Source organism: Bufo gargarizans, chromosome 3, assembly GCF_014858855.1.
Source record: "Bufo gargarizans isolate SCDJY-AF-19 chromosome 3, ASM1485885v1, whole genome shotgun sequence".
In the NCBI taxonomy this organism is placed as follows: domain Eukaryota; kingdom Metazoa; phylum Chordata; class Amphibia; order Anura; family Bufonidae; genus Bufo; species Bufo gargarizans.
This window is the reverse complement of record NC_058082.1, coordinates 165,957,258-165,969,825: the sequence shown is the minus strand read 5'-3', so window position 1 is coordinate 165,969,825 and position 12,568 is coordinate 165,957,258. Positions and strand designations below refer to the sequence as shown.

Sequence of the window (12,568 nt, the reverse complement as noted above, 5' to 3'; positions counted from 1 at the left end):
TGTTTTTGTTTAAAACCCCTTTAAAAAAAAAAAAAATAACCTTTTTAGGCCACATCGTCCAGCTGTAGTACAATGTTCTGCTCTAACCATTAGCTTTTACACTTTGTGTCCTGCACTAGCTAGAATTATAGGGGGTCATTTATTAAACAGTATTTGTGGAGCAGATTGCGGCGCAAAGTTACTTTGCACCGCAATCTGAGTTTTTTCTGCTCACGCCAGGGCTAAAAAAAAGTGGTCGGGGAAGGGGAGGGGCCAGCAGGCCTGTCTCATTTACCATTTTCTACACCTGTTTTAGGCTTAGAAAATGGTCTAAATGTAAGACAGCAAGGAAGCAGCAGTGGATCTGCCGAAGTTATGTAGAGGCTAGCACCTCTATATAACTTCGGCGCATCCAGCCTAGGGCCTTGTTTTTGCATGGCCTCGTCTCAAGACCAAGACATTTGTCATTTTTGGTTCTATGGGCTTCATTTTTTGCAGGACAACTTGTAGTTTTTATTTCTCACTAACACTGGTGGATCATATGTATCTGCCCTGAAAAGGACAACCTTGCAGAGCTGGCCTTATTGAACTTTATTGTCACCCTGTTAAAAATTCCATTGGAGAGATTTTCATAAGGGGAATTTCCCATTTTACAGGTGTCTGCGTTGTCGTAGTTTGCACCAGATTTATCAAATGTGTGATTCTTGATAGATTTTGTGCATCTTTATGGCTACACTTCTGCCTGGAGATGTTAATCTTGCTACACCACCGCTTTACTGGAGTAGGAATGTGACAATTTTTTCATCAGAAAATTGCCTATTGTTTGAAGTTTTTATGTTGAACATATTTTAAAGACTTTTTGATGTTAATTTAAATTTTGCATGTCACTATATTTATTTTTAAAAAAATCCTAAAATCCTGCAGTTCTGCTCTGGCCACTAAGCCTAATAATAGGTGCTACGTACTTGTCTGTGGAGTTCACATTACCATCACAGGCAGGATTGCAATTAGAGATGAGCGAATTGAGCTTCGGATGTAACTTCCAAAGTCGCTTCGTTCATAACTTCGGATTAAGGGCTCATTCAGACGGCCGTAGGGTTTAGCAATCCGCAAAACATGGATACCGGCATTTTGCGGACCGCACATGGCCAGCACTTTGATAGAAATTACTGCGATTGCGGCCAAAAATAGGACTTGCAATATCTTTCTTGCAGGGCTGCGGAACAGAATTAAGGATGTGGACAGCACACGGTGTGCTGTCCGCATCTTTTGCGACCCCGTTGAAATGAATGGGTCCGCACCTGTTCCGCAATATGGCCATCTGAATGAGCCCCTAATACCATATGGGGATCTGTCTCTGTACAGAATAAATCCAAAGTTATGAACGAAGCAACTTCGGATGTAACATCCAAAGTTCGCTTTGCTCATCTCTAATTCCAATGACAGATATCAGCTATATATAGATAACACAAGATCCCCCACTCACAGTAGTAACATAATATGCATGCTGCTCATTAATCTTCAGCAGAGTGCACTAGTGCTTCTTATGCAGAAAATGTAGTGATTTCTAGGACAGGCAGCTCATCTACGCCTTCCTGACCACTGCACAGGTCACAAAGCTTTCATAGAAAACTCTACCATAGAAGTCAATGTGCCAAATTTATCATTAAAATACGCCACTTTTGTGACGTGACAAAGTGCAAGTGCTGTTACTCCGCCGGCCCCTTCACATTATCTTCTATGCCAGTTTTCTGGAGTAGAAGGACATTGCAATCTATGCCAGCCAGGGGCGCAGCATCCTCCAGACTATGATAAATAGTCTCCTCCTGTCTATTGTGTCAGTGGGCCATGGCTGTTGCTGCGGAGTATGGGGGGAGAAATGGTGTAAAGTAAATCTGGCTTAGGCTACTTTCACACTAGTGTTTTCAATTCCGCTATTGAGATCCTATGACTGATCTCAATAGAGGAAGAAAACACTTCAGTTTTGTCCCCATTCATTGTCAATGGGGACAAAACTGAACGAAACGGAATGCACCAAAATGCATTCCGTTCCGTTTTGGTTGTGTCCCCATCGTGGACAGAATAACGCTTCAAGCAGCGTTTTTCTGTCCGCAATGTGGTGCGGAGCAATACAGATCAGTCCTGACAAATAATGTAAGTCAATGGGGACGTATTCGTTTCCTCTGACACAATAGAAAACGGATCCGTCCCCCATCAACTTTCAGTGGCGTTCATGACGGATCCGTCTTGGCTATATAGAACATAATACAACCGGATCCGTTCATGGTGGATGCATGCAGTTGTATTATTGTAACGGAAGCTTTTTTGCAGATCCATGACTGATCCGCAAAAAACACTAGTGTGAAAGCAGCCTTAGGCTACTTTCACACTAGCGTTCGGGTGTCCGCTTGTGAGCTCCGTTTGAAGGGGCTCACAAGCGGCCCCGAACGCATCTGTCCAGCCCTAATGCATTCTGAGTGGACGCGGATCCGCTCAGAATGCATCAGTCTGGCAGCGTTCAGCCTCCGCTCCGTTCAGCAGGCGGACACCTGAACTCTGCTTGCAGCGTTCGGGTGTCCGCCTGGGCGTGCGGATCCGTCCAGACTTACAATGTAAGTCAATGGGGACGGATCCGTTTGAAGATGACACACTATTGCTCAATCTTCAAACTGATCCGTCCCCCATTGACTTTACATTGAAAGTCTGGACGGATCCGTGTGAGGCTACTTTTACACTTAGAAATTTTTTAACAATATAATGCAGACGGATCCGTACTGAACGGAGCCACCGTCTGCATTATATGAGCGGATCCGTCTCGGACGTGTGAAAGTAGCCTTAGTTGTCCATAGCAACCTAGCAAGTCATCTGTTTTATCAGTAAATCTGGAATTAGAGATTTGATTTAATCTGCATTTCAGTATTCTTCTGCATAGCTGCACCGATGATAGTTGATTAAACAATGTAATTGTAGTGAAAAATGTATCTGTTTCACCCAACGTCCTTTTAGTACCATAGGCAAGAATTTCTAACAATAGTCTTTCAAAGGTTGAATTACTAACGGTTATTATGAGAGCATCTGGCAGATCTTCCAGTAGAGATGTCCATAAATGTAAAAAACATAAGATTTTTATGCAAACTGTTGTATTCTGGCTTAAAGGCCATCTGTCAGCAGATTTGTACCTATGAAACTGTCTGACCTGTTGTCTTCAGCTGCCAGGTGCAAATGCATCTGTGTTGGCCCCATGTTCATATGTTCTGGCATTGTTGAGAAAAATGATATTTTAATGTATGCAAATGAGCCTCTAGGAGCAACAGGGACGTTGGAATTACACGTAGAGGCTCTGCTCTCTCTGCAACTGCTGAGCCCTCTGCACTTTGACAGGGCCAGGCATGATGATTTTTTCATTGCTTGGCCCTGTCAGTCAAGTGGAGAGGGCACGGCGGTTACAGAGAGAGCAGAGCCTCTAGGACTAAGGGCAACATCCCTGTTGCATTTTTAAAAACATTATTTTTCTCAGCAATTCAGTCACATATGAAAATGGGACCAACACAGATGTCTTCAGCTGCCAAGCGCACATTTAACAGGTCAACCAGTTACATAGGTACAAATCTGCTGACAGATACCCTTTAAAAAGGCTCTGTTACCAGGATCAACCCTATACAACCAGGCATATAGCCTGGTAGGATTGATGAGGCTGAGTAAAACCATACCTTTTCTTTGCAGGGTAGATGCCGATGTTCAGGAGAAATTAGCACTTCTAGTTTTATGCAGATTAGCTATTGGCGCACCAGGAGACGGGCTTATGCGGAGTGTGCACATGCTGGTGAAGTCACTGAACTCGGGAAGTAGAGGAGGCTGCAGAATAAGCGGAAGGCGTCTTCACTTCTGAGTTCAGTGACGTCACCAGCATGTGCACTCATCATCTTCACCTTCTTAGCATGCTAGAGATCAGCGCTTGAATCACTGTCAATCTAAGGGGATGGGGGAGTGTTTATAATAATGGAGGCATCAGTATGGAGCACCAGAAGCGTCGCTGAAGCGGTGCTCAAGCCGCATAAGCCCGTCTCCTGGTGCTCCAAAAATAAGTTAAATTTCTCCTGAACGCCAGCACCTACACTGATAAGAAAGGGATAGTTTTACTCGGCTTCTTTATCCCTACCAGGATATACGCCTTGTTGTATAGGGTTGATCCTGGTGACAGAGACTCTTTAAATTGGCTTTATTTCCCTAATTTTTTTTTCCCCTTTTTCTACAGGCTGGAACATATCTCCCTCAGTCTTATTTAATTCATGAGCAGATGGTAGTTACTGATCGCATTGAAAATGTGGACCAGCTGGGTGTCTTTATCCGCCGCCTTTGTCAGGACAAGGAGACCTACAAACTCCAGCGTAGAAACGTTACTCATGGTACTGACCATATTAAAAATGATAATAGTGGAGGTCTGCAATTCTATATTGTACTTGTCTAATCCGCCTAGACAGGTTAATTACACTAATATCACAAAAAGATAAGGATATTTGGCTTTCGGGGGAAATTTAAAACATTCACGCTACAGTGATATTAAATCAAAGTAGGACATTTTAAGTAGAAGCATGAAATGGTGATTTCCTCATCTCAAACAATTTAATGAAACAAAAACCAACACCAGAGGTGGGTATACCAAGCTGTAATAAGACCACATGACAAGTTATTGAGACATTGACATTTTTGTCAATGTCTCAATAACTTGTCATGTGGTCTTGAGTATCAGTTACAGCTTGACTAACATCTCATGCTGTTCACAAGATCACCTATTGTCTGCTGAGGCATGGCATCCTGCTCTTCTTGAAGTGCGGTCCTCAGGTCATTGAGGTTCAGGGGTACAGAGTTACAAGCCTCTACACGGCGACTCAGCTGATCCTATAGGTTTTCAATGGGGTTCAGGTCTGGAGAAAGTGCAGGCCACTCCATTTGAGGTACCCCAGTCTCCAGCAGCTGTTCCCTAATGATATGACCTTGATGAGCTGGCACGTTGTTGTCCATGAAGATATTAGTCCTGTGTTGTTCATGCAGAGGCACAATGACTGGATTATTGATGTTATTCAAATAGTATGGGCTTGTAACTGTACCATTCACAAAGTGTAGGGCAGTTCTGTATTGACTAGACACACCTGCCCACACTGTAACACCACCACCACCAAAGTCTTGTCTGATGACAACAGTGGCTGATGCATCCAACATCGTTGCCGGCCATCATTTCTGTTCAGCGTGAATTGAATTTCATCAGTGAAAAGCACTGAGGTCCACTGGTCCCTTGTCCAGCATAGATTCTCCCTGGCTCATGCAAGACAATGACATCTGTGCCTGGTGGTGTGGTCAGGTACCCTTGCAGATTGTCTAGCATGCAGACCATGCTTATCTAAACTGTTTTCGAATTGTCTGACGTGACACTTGGGTGCCTCTCACCTCCCTTAAATGTACCTGGAGTTGTGTGGCATTGAGCATCTGGTTCCACAGGGCATTGTTCACAATGAAGCGGTCGTCAGTTTGTGATGTGGCCAAAGGATGTCCACTTCTATGCCTTTCTGTGATACTCTAAGCCCAGTGGCCACTTCCATCTTAGAACATCCTGCTTGAAGCCTCGCAATGGCGAAGTACTGTTGATCAATTGTTAGGTGTCATCTTGCTTTCATGAAGTCAAAATGTGAACCTCATGATGATGACTTTTTTTAAATACCAATTTTAATTGGAACAGGAAGTTTATTGGGCGATTCATGGATCAAACAACTGTTGTGCATTTTGCCATTGAGCTCCTTGTCAGAGAACAGCAAGTTGTGCAGAAAGTACTGAAACATTGAACAGTTGGACATGTGTATTCCAAAGTTTAGAGAAGGTCACATTAAGTTCACCTGTAAAGGTTAGAGCGCATTTTAGGCTCATCCTGAAATTTCACCCACAAGCCAAATATCCCTAACTTTTGTAGTGTATATAGTTATATTACCATAAAGCACAGCTAAAGCAGCATGTTACTTTAAAACCAAACATTTTACTAATTGGTAAGGTCGATGCTCTAGGGCAGGGATCATCAACCTTTTGCACTCCAGCTGCTGTGAAACTACAAATCCCAGCATTCACACTTACTCCATTTTTGTAACTCTCACATAAGTAAATGGAGCATTCTAGGAGTTGTTGTTTCAGAACAGCTGGAGTGCCTGAGGTTGCTGATCTGAATTCTAGGGTCATCCATTCTTTCACCCTGGTTCATCAAATGATTGTTTCAAAGCTGCTTTACAAACTGTAGGAAATAATTTGATATATCTTACTGGGCTTCCTGCTCTGCCTGCTCCTTGCACATGTACTGATCCATTTAACCGCTTCACCCTGCTTTTGGACCATACAGTAGAGGGAATTATCTGAAATGGAGGTAATTGTGTGAAGAGCACATGTAGGTGGCGTGCAGAACAGGAAGTTTGTAAGGTGAACCTTCAAGCCAATAGCCGAGTGGTGTGAGAAAAGATATTATTTTGAGAGCTTTTTCTGTACAGATCGGACACATGCAGGAATTTTGTGATTGCCTATGGTCTTAACCGTTAAAGATACAGAGCACCTTGGAAACTTGTATTTGAGGGATCAGAGTAAATGATTTAAAGTGCAAGGCCAAATGCACACGGCCGTTTTTCACGGCCGTGAGCGGTCCGTGGAACCGCAGCCTGGTTTCCTGCTGAGAGCAGGAGCGCACGGCGTCATTGGTTGCTATGACGCCGTGCGCTCCCTGCTGCTGCCACAGTACAGTAATACACTGGTATAGATCATACCAGTGTATTACTGTATTGCGGCGGCAGCAGGGAGCGCACGGTGTCATAGCAACCAATGACGCCGTGCGCTCCTGCTCTCAGCAGGAATCCAGGCCGCGGCTGTGTGCATTCGGCCGAAGAGTAAATCCAGATCAGTTTTGCTGGAACACTTGGTGCCGGATCCGACATTAATGCATTTCAATGGATGCAGTATTTTCTCCGGCCAAATACCATAAGAGTGACTGAACTAAAGACATCCTGAAGCGTACTAAACGGATTGCTTTCCGTTCAGAATGCATTAAGAAAAAAAAACTGATTTCGTTTTTTTTCTGGTATTGAGCCGCTAGGACAGAACTGATTACCGGCAAAGAATAACGCTAGTGTGAAAGTACCCTAAGCCAGAGATAAGCCATAGTAACTGTCTTTTAAGGGAGCAGTGGAAAGGGACAGGGGACATTATTGAAAGCTGTTATTATAAGGTAATTACAGATCTTTTGACAATCATTGACAGACTAACTCAGGTATACATGCCTAGCTCTAATAAACTAGCAAATACAAAAAAAAATGACAGTTACACTTCAAAGGTATCTACCGGGAGTGCAGTATTGATAAACTATCTTGAGGATAGGTCATCAATATTAGATTAGTGAGGGTCCAACTCCTGTTTGGAAAGACTGTAGCACTCATATGAGAGCTGTGGCCTCTCACAGCTTGCCAAACACAGCTCTGTAGATTGTATAGTGGCTGTGCTTGATATTGCAGCCCAGGCCTATTCACTTGAAAGGGACTGAGCTGCACCTGGGCCAGGCATTCTCAAACTGCGGCCCTCCAGCTGTTGTAAAACTCCCACAATGCCCTGCTGTAGGCTGATACCTGTAGGCTGTTCGGCATGCTGGGAGTTGTAGTTTTGCAACAGCTGGGGGGCTGCAGTTTGAGAATGCCTGACCTAGGCCATGTGACCGATGCACATGATGTCTCTGGCTTACGAAGAGGCTGCAGCGATCTATGGAGCACCTTGGCCTCTTCAAACAGATGATAGGGGTGAAGGTGCTGGGAGTTGGACCCTCATCAATCAGATATCCTGAGGTTAGATCGTCAGTAGTCCAGAAAACCCCTTTAAAAGGGTTTCCAAGAATAGAAATACAGTTACATGGCTGCGTTCTTCCAATAAACGGCTCCATACGTCTCCGACTTATTCACCTTAGTGGATCTGATCTGCAATATACGTAGGCAGGTGTGGAGCTGTTTATTGAAAAGAAAGCAGGCATGTTTTTGTAGTGCTGGACAACCCCTTTAACTGCTGTTGTATATTTGCCAAGCATTTTAGGAGCTGTGGCAAGCTATACATAAAAAAGACCCTCCGCAGCAGTAATCTGTAAGCTGTTGTAGTTTCAGTTTCCCAATAGCTGGACAGCCACATGTTGCAGATCTCTGCTTTATGCTACATACGCTTCTGAAAGTGTAAAATGCTGTACTGGTAAAAAGCCCCTCCGTGGTGTTAACCTCTCTTTATTTCCTTACAGGGAAGCAAAAACGGGGGGCTGAAAAATGCTCAAAGATCATTCACTTTGAGAACAGGTTTGCGATGGAGACATCAATTTGCCACCTTTAAAAGGAGTCTTGTGAAGACCTAGTCAGCCATTTCTCAACAGTATAGCCCTGCCCTTTTGTTGTGTGTAGTCTTTATTTTAAGGAAGGGTTTTGTTCTTAGTGGCCAGACTTTTGCACATCAGATTCACTTTCGTCTCGTCTGATCTGTTTTAAATCTCATTTATTTCTGGGTTCTTTCCATATTCCCTCTAAGTGTGGTATTTTATATTCCGATATATAGAATAAGTCATTCAATAAGACCATGTAGACCAACGTTCATTCCTGCTGATTTAGTGGATTACTTTATAAGACTTTTAAATGGAAATGTCACAGCATTTATCCACTGCACTCTTATGCTACTTTAAAAAGCTGCGCATATCGTCAGCCTGTTTAATATTGCATGTTCATACACTTAAAATATCAGATTTTCTTCATAAGATATAAGTCAAATGTTTTCAGAAGAGCTCAGGACTCGATATAGATAGTCTTGCTTCATATAATACGGCTAAGGAATACGTTTTATTAAAACGATGGAACTAAAGCAGTTGCGGACTCCCAGCTGAAGAGTTTATCGAACTCCCTCTGTGTCGGGTCATAGGGCACCTACTTCTGTTCTTTATGAGCATTTTGATTGTTTAGATTAAACTACAGTCAGTAACACTGAATGATTTGTATGTGGAGCTTTAAGAGCTTTTTTTACATAGTAATGATATTGGCTATGCAGAAAATGTAAAGGGAGCCTGTCACCTCCCAGATCGGTTTCAAAGTAAGCATCCCTCCATGTAGGGTAGGTGACCCTAATAACAATCATAACTTTCATCTAAAAATCCAGTCCTCTGATTCTGAGAAATGCTTCTTTTTATGCAAAAGGATTTTGAGGCAGTGTGGGTGTGGGCAAGACTCTCTGTTGAGTGCACATTTGCTCTGCCAGACCTTCCTGGTAGCAATGATGCAGAGGAGTCCGGGTGCACCGAATGCAGCCGCCCCACTCGCGGTGCACTGAAAAACCTATTTTGCATGAAAAGAAGCATTGCTTGGGTTTAGGAGACTGGGTCGTCACAAGAAAGGTATTGTAATGTTTCGGGTCACCTACCCTACATGGTGGTGTGCTTCCTTTTATACAGATTTTGGAGGTGACAGACACCCCTTTAAAATAGCACCCAAGACAAGATAGTAACAAGGCACTTTAGAAGGGATTGCAGCCAGCGTAGTTTCTGTGATTTCTCTGTATACATAGGTTGGCTAGATCCCGTTCCCAATGGCAGGCTACTTGGCACTGACATCTTGTTTCTCCAGCTAAGCTGTGTATTTGTGAAAGAGTCAACATAAACTTTAAGCAAGCTGTCCATGATGCAGGGCAAATACTACAGAATCCAGCCCTGTCGTAGTTGTCTTTTTAAGCTTTTGGTGTGCAGAAGATGCACGTTAGATGGATTGTGGCGGCCATCCTGCTTATCATAAACCAGTGATATAGTTGTTCAGCATATTTCACTTGTAGTTAGAGAACTTGAAGTGCTTAGTTCAGATATATTCAAGATGGTGGTATGAAATCCATAAATCAGAAATGACTTGTATGTAAATATTCAGGACGCTGTCTGTGCAAATGGGCACAATTAAGTACTCATGGAAGCCTCTTTGTACATACATATATTCATGCTTGCATTATGGAGTGTGTTAGGGGTTTGGCATTTACCAATGTAAAAAAATAATTAAAATAAAAAACAATGGAGGAGAGTTGTCATGCTGGTAAGTAACTTGTTTCTGTGAAGACATATCTACAGCTGTGCATTTCCACCTACTAAACATTCAGTTTTTTGTGTCACTATATATTTTTTTTAATTAAATTTTACTTAAATCTGTTTTTAACTCTAGTTAATGGTTTGGTATGCCCACGTAATATAAAACCAGGAGTGTCAATAAAAGAGTTAGGTGGTAACGTGTTACAAATTTGTATATAATCGTACTTGTAAAAGAATAAAACTTACACCACCTGTTTAATTTCTGCCTGTGCGTTTTTATTTCTCTTTGGTTTGGCGAATGGGGCAATCTGAGCACTGTAGTATGTTAAGCTGCGATATCGGGGTGCCAGTACATGGTGTGGTCCGGCCACAGGATCTGCATGCGTATTATAGCTAAATTCCAGAAAAATGTGAAAAAATCTCAAAATCCTTTTAATAGCTTGTATTTCCATACACATAAATGCATTGGGAACACTACACATTCTATTCCAAATCAAAACATGAAGAAAAATATCAAATTTGTGTTGTTCCTTACAAACTCAAACATTTACTATATAAACTGAATTTGTGTAATTCAAGAAAAGTGAATATTAGACTGTTCAAAAAAATAGCAGTGTTTGTATTCTTCTTTACAAACTCAAACATTTACTATATAAACTGAAAAATATTTGAAGTTTTTGCTTTCCTTTGAATCACTTAACTAATATTTAGTTGTATAACCACTGTTTCTGAGAACTGCTGTACATCTGTGTTGCATGGAGTCAACCAACTTCTGGCCTCTGTGAACAGGTATTCCAGCCCAGGATGATTGGACTACATTCCACAGTTCTTCTCTATTTCTTGGTTTGTTTTTTTTCTCAGAAACTGCTACTGATTAAGATCTGGGGATTGGATTGACCACTCTATAACGTCAATCTTGTTGGTCTGGAACCAAGATGTTGCACGTTTACTGGTGTGTTTGGGGTCGTTGTCTTGTTGGAACACCGATTTCAAGGGCATTTCCTCTTCAGCATAAGGCAGCATGATCCATGATCCCTGGTATGCGATAAATTGGCCCAACACCGTAGTATGAGAAACATCCCCATATCATGATGCTTGCGCCACCATGCTTCACTGTTTTCACAGTGCACTGTGGCTTGAATTCAGTGTTTGGGGGTCATCTGACAAACTGTCTCCGGCCACTAGACCCAAAAGGAACAATATTACTTTCATCAGTCCACAAAATGTTGCACCATATCTCTTTAGGCCAGTCAATGTGCTCTTTGACAAATTGGGTCTCTGACATTAGCATTGAGTCCGCCATATATCACATAAGTAAAGGTCTTGTAATTGGCGATGGAACCCTCTCGGGGCCTTATAAGAGACTGCAGATATTTTAGAAGAAGAGTCCACCATGGGGTTTAGTGTCAGATTGAGATCTCCACACAAAATAATAGGACCTGTGGCAAAGAGAGACACTACATGCAATGTCTCCCTCAGCCATTTCACAGTACCTTCATTAGGGGCTTATACGTTGCATATAGTGACTTCCCTATTGCCTATTTGACCTTTTGCGCAGCAGGTATCTCCCCTCAGGATCGATAAGTTAATCAGACAATGAGAAAGGTACATTTTTGTGAAGACCAACGCTGACACCTCTGGAAGCTGAGCTATCGTGACGACCATGGAACCACTGCTTATAATGAATGAGAGAGGTTAGGGGTGTGACCTGACCTAAAGTGAGTTTTCTGCAGCATGACAACGTCGGCGCCAGTGTTTTTCATCAGTTGGAAAACACTGCTCCTCTTCACTGGCGAATTAAGTCTCAACATTAACCACCTCCCGACCGCTGTACGCACCGATGCGTCCGGGAGGCGGTTGATTTGTTCCTCCTGGACGCATCGGCGCGTCATCTCGCGAGACGCGAGATTACGTCACAGCCGGCCCGCGCATGCGCATCGCGGGCCGGCTTTTCGCAGCACAGTATTTCGTCAGCAGCCTGCCGGCCACGATCATTGGCTGGCAGGCTGCTGATTTTTAAAAAATCCAATCAGCAGCCATTTAACCCCACATATTAGTAAATATGATGGGGTTATATGGCTGCTGTGCTCCTCTGCTCCTTTTGGTCGGTTGGTTCCAGCAGAGGAGCACACATCACTGTGAGTACCCACTACACCACACTTAGCCCCCAGATCACCCCAATTAACCCTTTGATCGCCCCTGTCAATCACTAGTGAAAGGAAAAAAGTGATCAGTGCAAACTGTCACTTTTTTTTTTCACTGGTATTGACCGTTAGGTTTCAGTATAGTTTAGGCCCCTTGGTTAGGTAGTTTAGGGATCGGTTAGCGCCCAGCCCACCGCACCGCAGTCCGTTATTCGCTGATTAGCGTATCGCTAATCAGCATTTGTACTTTTATAGTATCTGGAAGTGATCAAAACTGATCACGGTCAGATCTATAATAGTACTAGTGTCACTTTAGTTCTCCCTCCACCCAAAATGCAGTGTT

At 43.0% G+C, this 12,568-nt stretch overlaps 1 protein-coding gene across 1 annotated transcript in view; it reads left to right on the top strand.

Moving 5' to 3' along the window:
* Nucleotides 1–10,340, top strand: part of ITM2B (integral membrane protein 2B) — a 43,193-nt gene extending 32,853 nt beyond the window's left edge. Inside the window, exons 5-6 of the mRNA XM_044284378.1 lie at nucleotides 4,235–4,385; nucleotides 8,276–10,340. Coding sequence (XP_044140313.1) covers nucleotides 4,235–4,385; nucleotides 8,276–8,364 — 240 coding nt within the window. The 3' untranslated portion in view covers nucleotides 8,365–10,340. The remainder of the gene's footprint in view (nucleotides 1–4,234; nucleotides 4,386–8,275) is intronic.
* Nucleotides 10,341–12,568: the final 2,228 nt, after the last annotated feature.